The 13,075-nt window shown below is 42.7% G+C and overlaps 1 protein-coding gene across 1 annotated transcript in view; it reads right to left on the reverse strand.

Moving 5' to 3' along the window:
• The window catches only part of LOC115197031 (metabotropic glutamate receptor 8-like), a 259,937-nt gene that overhangs the window by 19,177 nt on the left and 227,685 nt on the right, over nucleotides 1-13,075 (reverse strand). Inside the window, exons 8-9 of the mRNA XM_029758159.1 lie at nucleotides 7,947-8,086; nucleotides 6,629-7,564 (exon numbers count right to left, since the gene is read on the reverse strand). Of these exons, the coding sequence (XP_029614019.1) occupies nucleotides 6,629-7,564; nucleotides 7,947-8,086 (1,076 nt within the window). The remainder of the gene's footprint in view (nucleotides 1-6,628; nucleotides 7,565-7,946; nucleotides 8,087-13,075) is intronic.

Consider the following 13,075-nt stretch of genomic DNA (forward strand, 5'->3'; position numbering starts at 1 on the left):
TTCCCCCCCTCTTCGGGGAGCCCTAGCAGCCGGGAGCACTAAGTGACCGCTTATGTCGCTTATGCCTGGAGTCAAGTCAAGGTTTCCCAAACTCGGTCCTCGAGCCTCCCATGGGTGCAGGTTTTGGTTTTTGCCCTAGCACTACACAGCTGATTCAAATCATCAATTCATCATCAAGCTTTGATTATTTTAATCAACTGTGTAGTGCTAGGGCAAAAACTAAAACGTGCATCCCTGGGGAGCCCCAAGGACAGAGTTTGGGAAACCCTGGCCTAAGTCATACATTTACATTTAAGTCATTTAGCAGACGCTCTTATCCAGAGCGTCTTACAAATTGGTGAATTCACCTTATGATATCCAGTGGAACAACCACTTTACAATAGTGCATCTACATATTTTAAGGGGGGGGGGGTTAGAAGGATTACTTTATCCTATCCCAGGTATTCCTTAAAGAGGTGGGGTTTCAGGTGTCTCCGGAAGGTGGTGATTGACTCCGCTGTCCTAGCGTCGTGAGGGAGCTTGTTCCACCATTGGGGTGCCAGAGCAGCGAACAGTTTTGACTGGGCTGAGCGGGAACTGTGCTTCCTCAGAGGTAGGGAGGCGAGCAGGCCAGAGGTGGATGAACGCAGAGGTCATACACGCAATGCATAACTAATGTGTATTAAAATAATGCTAGTGTGACAATAAATGCACCCCTTACAACATGTGAATATGGAAATTGAGGCTTCAGTATAAACTCAAACCAAAATGATCATATGAGGGATTAACAACCAGTAGGGTGCAACCATAAAACCATTAGTGTGTGCATAAATGACAAATACTAGACAGTTGGCAATCTCAGCAAGGGAATGTGCACACGCCCCACACAAGTGTATTACCTTTGTGATGAGAGTGGAAATCAGAATCATCTGTTTCTAAAATGACAGAGCTGGGGCATTTATCCAGCTATTAAACAGCTTGCTCAGATCAATGGGGAAGACTGTTAAATAGTGGAGTGATGGTCATGTGCTATATCAGAACGATTTTATATTTTCTCCAGGGACACCATTCACACGTGTTCTTCCTATGAACATTAAGCCATGTGTGACAGTAAATAACAATTTGAATAGGATTTATTTGATATAATTGCTCCCTCAGGACAGTGCAATCTATGTGGCATTGATTAAGCATTTTCTGAAATATGAATAGGCTACAATGCGTTGAGCCCCCTTTTTTACTATTCCACAAATAAAGGGTTTGATGTGTGTGGTGTTTTCAGTCCTCTAAGAAAGTGATGCCGGTGGAGTTGATTTTTCAAGGACCAGTTAAGCAAGTCATTCTCTAAAGATTAATAACGTACAGTATGATGGATTTTGAGTTCTGACTCCTAAACTTGGAATAGTGTTAATTATCAGGTATCCTATTGAAATCTTGAGTGCTATGGTCTAGAGCAGGGGTGGGCAACTCCTCGAGGGCCTGATTGGTGTCACACTTTTATTCCATCCCTAGCAAACACAGCTGATTCATGAAATTGCATTCTAAACTGAAGATTTTGATTAGGTGATTATTGGAGTCAGGTGTGTTAGCTGGAGCTGGGGCAAATCTGTGACACCAATCAGGCCCTCGAGGACTGGAATTGCCCACTCCTGATCTAGAGGGTCTACACCAGAAGTTAATGGTTATCTGTAGGAGGAATGTATATGGTAGAGGCAATTAAGCTTGGAATGTACTGAGTGCAGGGAAGACAATCACATGTTGTCAGGAACTGATAAGGGTGGAGAGCTGTGGATTAGTGAGGCAGGGAGTCGAGGTCAGGTCACCTTAATACGTTTTAAGGGAGAAGGAACAGTTTGTGGCCTGTATCACTTAACTTCCTGCCTAGTAATAAAGATGCAATGTTTAGAGCAGGGCTGCCCAACCCTCTTCCTGGAGATCTACAGTCCTGTGGATTTTCAGTCAACTCTAATTTAACACACCTGATTCTACTAATTATCTGCTCAACAAAACCTTAACTAGCTGAATCAGATATGCTAAATTAGGGTTGGACTGAACCTACAGGACAGTAGATCTCCAGGAAGAGGGTTGGGTAGCCTTGGTTTAGAGAGGAGGAGACCACCCAAAGTGGGGTATATACACTGCTCAAAAAAATAAAGGGAACACTTAAACAACACAATGTAACTCCAAGTCAATCACACTTTTGTGAAATCAAACTGTCCACTTAGGAAGCAACACTGATTGACAATAAATTTCATATGCTGTTGTGAAAATGGAATAGACAACAGGTGGAAATTATAGGCAATTAGCAAGACACCCTCAATAAAGGAGTGGTTCTGCAGGTGGTGACCACAGACCACTTCTCAGTTCCTATGCTTCCTGGCTGATGTTTTGGTCACTTTTGAATGCTGGCGGTGCTTTCACTCTAGTGGTAGCATGAGACGGAGTCTACAACCCACACAAGTGGCTCAGGTAGTGCAGCTCATCCAGGATGGCACATCAATGCGAGCTGTGTCAAGAAGGTTTGCTGTGTCTGTCAGCGTAGTGTCCAGAGCATGGAGGCGCTACCAGGAGACAGGCCAGTACATCAGGAGACGTGGAGGAGGCCAACAACCCAGCAGCAGGACCGCTACCTCTGCCTTTGTGCAAAGAGGAGCATGAGGAGCACTGCCAGAGCCCTGCAAAATGACCTCCAGCAGGCCACAAATGTGCATGTGTCTGCTCAAACGGTCAGAAACAGACTCCATGAGGGTGGTATGAAGGCCCGACATCCACAGGTGGGGGTTGTGCTTACAGCCCAACACCGTGCAGGACGTTTGGCATTTGCCAGAGAACACCAAGATTGGCAAATTTGCCACTGGCGCCCTGTGCTCTTCACAGATGAAAGCAGGTTCACCCTGAGCACGTGACAGACGTGACAGAGTCTAGAGACGCCGTGGAGAACGTTCTGCTGCCTGCAACATCCTCCAGCATGACCAGTTTGGCGGTGGGTCAGTCATGGTGTGGGGTGGCATTTCTTTGGGGGGCCGCACAGCCCTCCATGTGCTCGCCAGAGGTAGCCTGACTGCTATTAGGTACTGAGATGAGATCCTCAGACCCCTTGTGAGACCATATGCTGGTGCGGTTGGCCCTGGGTTCCTCCTAATGCAAGACAATGCTAGACCTCATGTGGCTGGAGTGTGTCAGCAGTTCCTGCAAGAGGAAGGCATTGATGCTATGGACTGGCCCGCCCGTTCCCCAGACCTGAATCCAATTGAGCACATCTGGGACATCATGTCTCGCTCCATCCACCAACGCCACGTTGCACCACAGACTGTCCAGGAGTTGGCGGATGCTTTAGTCCAGGTCTGGGAGATCTCAGGAGACCATCCGCCACCTCATCAGGAGCATGCCCAGGCGTTGTAGGGAGGTCATACAGGCACGTGGAGGCCACACACACTACTGAGCCTCATTTTGACTTGTTTTAAGGACATTACATCAAAGTTGGATCAGCCTGTAGTGTGGTTTTCCACTTTAATTTTGAGTGTGACTCCAAATCCAGACCTCCATGGGTTGATAAATTGGATTTCCATTGATTATTTTTGTGTGATTTTGTTGTCAGCACATTCAACTATGTAAATAAAAAAGTATTTAATAAGATTATTTATTTCATTCAGACCTAGGGTGTTATTTTAGTGTTCCCTTTATTTTTTTGAGCAGTGTGTGTGTGTGTGTGTGTGTGTGTGTGTGTGTATATATATATACACTACTACTGGTGTGAATATGTATTTTGTCTCATGCAGCTGTTTTAATCCAATGGGTGAATAAACTTGGTTTAAGCTTTAGTAGGTTCATTTAGAATCTAAAACGTAAAACCGTAGACTGTAAGACCTGGACATCTATTCTTGAGGCAAAATCCTCAACCAGCAATCTATTGGTAAGTGGTGACTTTCATACATCCTGTCAAGAGCGAGGATGTGCAAGATGCTAGTAATGGAAACAAAGTTTCAGAACGGGTGATATTTCATTGTAGACTTACAATTGAATTCTGAATAATACCTGGACATACAACAGAATTCCAGTCATTCATTTATTTTATATATTCGTTGGCAAACCCACTGGCTCCAGGTCATCTATGTATTTGCTAGGTAACGCTCCTCCTTATCTCGGCTCACTGGTCACCATAGCAACACCCACACGTGCACACGCTCTAGCAGGTATATTTCACTGGTCATCCCCAAAGCCAACACATTTGGCCACCTTTCCTTCCAGTTCTCTGCTGCCAAAGACTGGAACGAATTGCAAAAAAAATCACTGAAGTTGGAGACTTATATCTCCCAGCATCGGCTGTCAGAGCAGCTTACCGATCGCTGCAGCTGTACACAGCCCATCTGTAAATAGCCCATTCAACCAACTACCTACCTCATCCCCATTTGTTTTTTTCTGCTCTTTTGCACACCAGTATTTCTACTTGCACATCTTCATCTGCACATCTATCACTCCAGTGTTAATTGCTAAATTGTAATTACTTTGCCACTGTGGCCTATTTATTGCCTTACCTCCTTACTTCATTTGCACACACTGTATACAGATTTTCTATTGTGTTATTGACTGTACGTTGGTTTATCACATGTGTAACTGTGTTGTTGTTTTCGTCGCACTGCTTTGCTTTATCTTGGCCAGGTCGCAGTTGTAAATGAGAACTTGTTCTCAACTGGCCTACCTGGTTAAATAAAGGTGAAATAAAATAAATAAATAAATAAAACATGTGCACCCCTATAAGTTTATGCACTGTATCATGCTATTAGCAAATGTTTACACTACATATAGGTGGGATTGGTGCATCAATTCCTAAATGGGTGACAAAAAAGTAAATACCTTTAGCCATAGCTGTGTTTCTTATTTCAGAGCTAAGCAGACACAACATATCACTCTGAATAATAAGCAAGATCAACGTGTTTGTCAGGTTTCTCATAGTCTCAGTAAACAACCCAGTCTTTGTTCACCACAGATTAGAAACAATTCCCTCTAGCTTGAAAAAACAACAACATTGACATATAATAGTGGGTCAATATTAGAGACTAGCATCATATTTTAGACTACAGACTGCAACCAGCTCTACCAATAAAGATAACAAAAATTATGAGGTATAATCCCCATCTGGCAAAAGAGTTATGGGAACGCTTACAGATCTAAGACTTAAAAAATGATAACTTGTTTTAATTATTTGGTCCCCAGTGAGTTGCTCTCATGGGGTATAGTCTATAAAATAAGCTTACCATTGAACAGTAAGGATGGTAAACCATTTGTATCTTACATTAAATTGGAACAATATTACACAAATTGATAAGGACTACGTATGGCTTGGCTGGTAAGGACTTTCTATAACGCAATCATAGTTTGCAATATTTGTGACCTATGTAAGCCAATGTTCAGCTATCAAACACCTTGCCACATCTACTCAAAGCCAAGCTGTCATTTACTATATTTGTTTCACGCCATCCAAAAACTGTAACGAAGTGAGAAGAAATTCCTTACGCACCAGAACTGTACTAATGAGATCTGGTCCAAAAATTGTGGGGGAAGAAAACAGAGCCTTTCTTCGGTGAACCAGATGCTCAACTCAGGGTCTCAATTTAATAGACTGAAGCAGCTTCCAGTAGAAAACTTAAATGGAAAAAAAATCACTCTTTGAATTCATCCAGACTATATACCGCAGCCTGTGAAATTATTTGAAATTGTCCAGTATGCTGCAGTACTTGGACCAATTGAACGTTTTGTACTGCTATGGGATTTGCTAGATCATTAGGTGTGGTATGACACTTACTTGAAAATGTGCATTGCAATCCCATGGGATGATAAAATAGGCAATATGAAGATTGAGGTAGAGGTTCCTCAGCTTATTCACAGATACCATCCTTTCCAAGTGTGACTTATGACCTATGTACTTCCCGGAAAATCATATGCAGCATTCTAAAGGTGAAAATAGTTGAGAACAACCATATTATTAGCAATTTAATTCCACATGTCATTACATAGTCAACATTCAGTGCAGAGAACTGAAGTGATGGTACTTAACTAAGTTGATTGGCTAGTAAACAGCAGGGGTCAAAATAATTACTGACCTTAAAGGGTGATAAAACACAACACCGACCACAGACTCTGTCCATTGCCTACCACCTCTATCACCAAAGAGCCTCTGAGGTTCACAACATATTAGCCAAATGAGGGATGAATTCTGCACAATGGATTACTGACATTTACACTGTAGACAACACGTTCCCATTAGTCATAAAGTGATGAGGATTACAACTGTCTGATGACAAGCCAAACCTCACACCTGAGCCAGCACGTAATATTATAGACCACATCTACGCGTGAATAAGCCATTCTTTTCTGTCCAATCAAGAGCTAAGAACCCTGACCAGCTCCTGGCTCAACAGCAACTAGTCTCACTACAGCAAGGATCTCTAGGTTAAAGAGTTGACAATAATAATATTCAGCTTTACATTTGATCAGATTGCATCTTATTTACCTGTGTAAGAGGTGGAGGCGCCAGTCAATGCATACAGAATAAGATGAATAGCATATCTGACTGTGTTACATAGCCTTGACATGTAGGCCTACAGTTGATGTAGGTGTATCAAATACAATCACACAATCAAAACACACTCACCCTTTCTGCTGACTGTGCCGTCCCAAAGAAGATAGGTATAAAAGCTAACCAAATTATACAGGTAGTATACATAGTAAATCCAATAGGCTTAGCCTCGTTGAAGGTCTCTGGCACTCCCCTGGTCTTGATGGCATAAACAGTGCATGTGACCATCAAGAGAATACTGTATCCAAGCGAGCAGATGAGTGAGAGGTCCGAGATGTCACACTTGAGCACCCCACGGGCGTTCTCAGGGTCCTGCGTGCGCTGCTCGCCATAGTCCACCACCATGTGTGGCGGGTCGGTGGCAAACCACACAAAAACACCCAGTAACTGAACTGAGATCAGGCTGAAGGTAATGACCAACTGGGAGGCCGGGGAGATGAACCGCGGTGCAGTCACAGCCTTCTTGCCCTGCTCGAAGATGCGGTGGATGCGGTTTGTTTTGGTAAGCAAAGCTGCATAGCTGAAGCACATACCCAGGCCCAGGAAGATGCGCCTGATGGAGCAAACGGCAACGTCAGGGGCTGCGATCATGGGGAAGGTGATAGCATAGCACAGAAAGATACCCGTAAGCAAAACATAGCTCATCTCCCGGCCCGAGGCTCGGACAATGGGCGTGTCGTGGTAGCGCACAAAGGTGACAATGACGAAGGTGGTAACCAGAATGCCCAGGACAGAGATGAAGACTGGCACCACTGCCCAGGGTGAGTGCCACTCCAGCTTGATGATGGGGATAGGTTGGCACCCAGTGTGGTTCTGGTCGGGTCGTTGCTCATATGGGCACAGCTCGCAAATGAACTCACTGGCCTGGAAGTGGTAGCCCTCACAGCGCTCGCAGTGCCAGCAACATGGTACTCCCTTCACCACCTTCTTTCTCTCACCCATCTTGCAGGGCAGGCTGCACACAGAGGCGGGCACAGAGGGGTCTCCACTGGTCCACTGCATGGCATCCTTCTGAGTGGGGCAGAACATGTGTTACATTGATCTTAAAGGTGGGCAAGAACTAAAAGAAGATGACTCATTAACATCAACTTAATTTATCAACATCATCAGTTGGTAGTGCAACGCCAGGGTTGTGGGTTCGGCTCCCACGGGGAACCAGTACGTAAATGTGTGCATGGATGCTGGATAAGAGCGTCTGGTAAATGACTTTTTTTAACATTTCAAATCTTATTTTTTCAACGTTGGCAAATAACTTAAATTGATTGTTTGACAGTTATTTGATAGGTATCGTGGAAAATGAGTCCCCATGGATGTTAATGTGATTTATTAACAAGTAACGTTATTTAGACTTGCATACAATAACAAGACAAAGCAGTTACGCATTCGTCCTTACATTTAGGTGTAGCTGGTCGGTCCAGTGGCCGATGACCTTGTACTCTGCTGTTGACCTGTTGTTGATCTGGTACTGAAAGATATCGTAGCGTCCTGGAGCATCGCCATTCTCATTAAATGTGACAGGAGTCCCAGCACTTCCTGTAAAACAGGAAAAAGTTAACATTACTGAAACAATGAACTTAGCTGGTGGTGCTATCACAACATAAAGTATCTTCAGTGTTTACCCATGGGTATGGTATCTAAAAAATGAAATAATATGATGACAAAATGTTTTGTGACAAAACATTGATTGACTACAATCTACACTGCCAAGTTCCAAATTCCTTTCAAGTAGCTATCTTGTCTCTCAGATGACCTTCTACAGTAACATTGCTCACATACCACCTTGGGTCCTTAAAACCTGCAAAATCCAACACAGTTGGGAAGGAAGAGGAGAGCATTATTAAAAATATGCATCTCGGGAAAGCCATGTATTGTTACATTTGCTAGAGAGAAGTTGAGAGGATTGGGCCTGAAGTAAAGAGATTTGACTCATCTCCAAAACAGCACCCACAGCTCTGTGCAGATGTTTCGCTTCCTGTGTCTGTCTATGATAAATTAATCCATTCACACACTTTGCCGCTGCACACACCTATCACCCACTTTCCTTTGTGCAGCGGCTTGGCAGAGAGAAGCAAATTAAACAGGAAAAATATCTCTGAATGTTTGGCCATGCACAGCACATCTAGCTGCCTTTCACTGCAGACCACAAATCTCAGACTGGCCAATAAAAAGAATAGATTAAGATGGGCAAAAAAACACAGACACTGGACAGAGGAACTCTGCCTAGAAGGCCAGCATCATTCGCCTCCTCACTGTTGATGTTGAGACTGGTGTTTTACTTGTACTATTTAATGAAGCTGCCAGTTGAGGACTTGTGAGGTGTCCGTTTCTCAAACTAGACACTAACATACTTGTCCTCTTGCTCAGTTGTTCACCGGGGCCTCCCACTCCTCTTTCTATTCTGGCTAGAGCCAGTTTGTGCTGTTCTGTGAAGGGAGTAGTACACAGCGTTGAACGAGATCTTCAGTTTCTTGGCAATCTCTCGCATGGAATAGCCTTCATTTCTCAGAACAAGAATAGACTGACGAGTTTCAGAAGAAAGTTCTTTCTTTCTGGCCATTTTTAGCCTGAAATCGAACCCACAAATGCTGATGCTCCAGATACTCAACTAGTCTAAAGAAGGGCAGTTTTATTGCTTCTTTAATCAGGACAACAGTTTTCAACAGTGATAACATAATTGCAAAAGTGCTTTCTAATTCTTCTAAATGATAAACTTGGATTAGCTAATGCAAGGTGCCAGTGGAACACAGGAGTGATGGTTGCTGATAATGGGCCTCTGTACGCCTATGTAGATATTCCATAAAACAATCTGCAGTTTCTAGCTACAATAGTCATTTACAACATTAACAATGTCTACACTGTATTTCTGATCAATTTGATGCTATTTTAATGGACAATGTTTTTTTTCGTTCAAAAACAAGGCCATTTCTAAGTGACATGTACGTTGACTTGTAAACATTTAGCTGACTGATTAACCAGCAACAATTAGCTTGCCTTGAGTATCACTGCATTTAACATGATATACAGTCATATATGAAGTTAATAAATATCTCACACTAATAAGATATGGCTGTGCATTGTCCCATGGGTTCAAGTGGTGTTGCAGAACGGAACCACCCGTGACTTAAACAATAACTCATCATGTCTGTAAAAATAAACCCAGGCATCCTCATTCCTAACTGTTCTGCACTCCAATAAGCCCCTTGACTGTAACTTGAACAAATGTGACAAAATGTCTTTATAGTGCGACTCTAGGGCTCTTTACATCGATGATTAGGTGGTGGGGCGATGCGTTGATTGAACCAACCCCAGACATAATCACAGGTTGACCCACACTCAAGCCTCCAATTACCCACGCAGCCTCCAAAGTAGATTCCTTTAGAAACTAAATCCAGAGCAACAGCATATTACAAATACCTAGGTGTCTGGTTAGACTGTAAACTCTCCTTCCAGACTCACATCAAACATATCCAATGCAAAGTTAAATCTAGAATTGGCTTCCTATTTCGCAACAAAGCATCCTTCACTCATGCTGCCAAACATGCCCTCGTAAAACTGACCATCCTACCGATCCTCGACTTCGGTGATGTCATTTACAAAATAGCCTCCAACACCCTACTCAACAAATTGGATGCAGTCTATCACAGTGCCATCCGTTTTGTCACCAAAGCCCCATATACTACCCACCACTGCGACCTGTACGCTCTCGTTGGCTGGCCCTCGCTTCATACTCGTCGCCAAACCCCCTGGTTCCAGGTCATCTACAAGACCCTGCTAGGTAAAGTCCCGCCTTATCTCAGCTCACTGGTCACAATAGCAGCACCCACCTGTAGCACGCGCTCCAGCAGGTATATCTCACTGGTCACCCCCAGGGCCAATTCCTCCTTTGGCCGCCTCTCCTTCCAGTTCTCTGCTGCCAATGACTGGAACGAACTACAAAAATCTCTGAAACTGGAAACACTTATCTCCCTCACCAGCTTTAAGCACCAGCTGTCAGAGCAGCTCACAGATCACTGCACCTGTACATAGCCCATCTATAAATAGCCCAAACAATTACCTCATCCTCTACCGTATTTATTTATTTTGCTCCCTTGCACCCCAGTATTTCTACTTTGCACATTCACCTACTGCAAATCTACAATTCCAGTGTTTTTAAATTGCTATATTGTATTTACTTCGCCACTGTGGCCTTTTTTATTGCCTTTACCTCCCTTATGTCACCTCATTTGCTCACATTGTATATAGACTTGTTTTTGTACTGTATTATTGACTGTATGTTTGTTTTACTCCGTGTGTCGAACTGCTTTGCTTTATCTTGGCCAGGTCGCAGTTGTAAATGAGAACTTGTTCTCAACTTGCCTACCTGGTTAAATAAAGGTGAAATAAATCAATAAAATATTGTAATAAAAGAGCAGACACCCTCTGTAATTTATGATTAGTGGGTGGGCTCACGTTTTGATTATATCCAAGCCCTACTTTCTACAACATGAATAAATGCATGGGAAATCGCATCTGCACAGTAATGAATCACCGCACCATCCTCGGGATCCAGATCCCCCAAGCAAAATCTGGTTGATATTCCCAAAATATTTCTCGATATGATGATGGCACGGGCAACCTGGTACTATATTTGAGTATTTAGTATTTATTAGGATCCGTATTAGCTGCTGCCAAGGCAGCCCCTACTCTTCCTGGGGTCCAAACAGGAACAAAACATCACAACAAAACAATAGTCAACATCATAAATAAAACAATACATCACACAAGACATTGTACACTATAAAAATGTACACTGCTCTACCATTACAAATGTATGATATAAAATGTACAATATTACAACAATACAATTATACAATATTACAATGTCTGTGTTATTTTATGTTGCTTTTTTATTAGATTTTACAGCTAGCTTGAGTTACCTGATGTGGAAGAGAGTTCCATGTGGCCATGGCTCTATGTAGTACTGTGCATTTTCCCAGCCTCTGTTCTGGACTTAGGGACTGTGAAGAGACCCCTGGTGGCATGTCTTGTGGGATATGTATTGGTGTCTGAGCTGTGTGTTAGCTGTTTGAACAGACAGCTCTGTGCTTTCAACATTCAGTGTTGCAGTCAATCTCTCCTCTACTTTGAGCCAGGAGAGATTGACATGCATGTTCTTGATATTAGCCCTCTGTGTACATTTAAGGGCCAGCCATGCAGCTCTGTTATGGGCCAACCGTAAAATGCTTATGTTCTTCTTTGCAGCACTTGACCATATAACTGGGCAGTAGTCCAGGTATGATAAAACGACACTCTTAGAAAAAAGGGTTCTTTGGGGTTCTATATAGAACCTTTTGGTACTTTGGATGAGATTAAATAACCTTTTAGTAAAAAAGGTTATATATACAGTACCTAAAGAACCTTGAGAGTTCTATCCCTACCCCAGAGTACAATGGGGAACCGGATTTTAGAAAACAACAGCTAACAAAGCTAACCCAGTCACATCAAACTCTGAAATGACAGCTAACATTCCCTTTTAATTTGTTACAGCTGTTTTAAATGTATATTAATTAAATTATATAAATAACACCATTAGCTCTCTATGGCAGGGGGAGGATCAAATTCCTATTTTGCAACATTGTTGCCAAGGTCTGAATGGCAAACAGCAAGGTTCATACAAACCTGTGCTGTTGCAAAGTAAATGTTTGCTAGAAGCAAGAGGAAATGTGTTTAATAAAAGCATACACTCTTAGGGTGCATTTGTAAATTCAGAGCGCAGAAAAACTGACGAATTTACGAAGGCTCAACACCAGTTGAATATGACCGGTGTCAGTAAACTTTGACAAAAAAATTTAATTAAATTGTTGCCAGCAGCAGTTATAGTCACCGACGCTCTAGATAACATAAAACAGCCTATCCAGCTCTGGTAGGGTGAGTAAAATGGTCAGAGTGAGGTGTTCTCTCATTTGTGTCTGGAAGTAGCTAGCAAGCTAGCCAACATTAGCCAGTTAGCTTGGGTGCTTGACTGCCATTGTGAAGCCAGACCAACCCTACTCCTCAGCCAGAGAACGCTCCGAGAGCGAAACGCTCTGAATTTAAGAACTGACAATCTGACAACGCTCTGAATTTACAAATGAGCGCACTCTGAGCGCACTCTGGCACTCCAGATTGAATTTGACGAATGCACCCTAAGATATAATAGGGGTTCTTTATAGAACCTTTTGTTCAATTCCAAAAGTAACTGCCATTCCGAGTCAAAATCAAAAACCAACTGCCATTCCAGCATAAAGATGCAATAGGATGGTGGTTGAACCAACTTGCAAGTAGCCTACCAATAAGCACATGTCTTAAGGTAAGGAAAGTTGATGAATTAATTCAAATATATGAAGCCAAAGTCACATGATAAAGTGCAGGCTAGATAAATAAAATGTAAACATTATTCGAATTTGAGCACGTTTGTAAGCTAGCAAAGCTAAAGCTAGGCTACTTTAATTTGCCACTTTACAAGCTAGCCAGTCAACTCTTTCAAATACTTTTTTTTTTATT

Source organism: Salmo trutta, chromosome 7 (genome assembly GCF_901001165.1).
Source record: "Salmo trutta chromosome 7, fSalTru1.1, whole genome shotgun sequence".
Lineage (NCBI taxonomy): Eukaryota > Metazoa > Chordata > Actinopteri > Salmoniformes > Salmonidae > Salmo > Salmo trutta.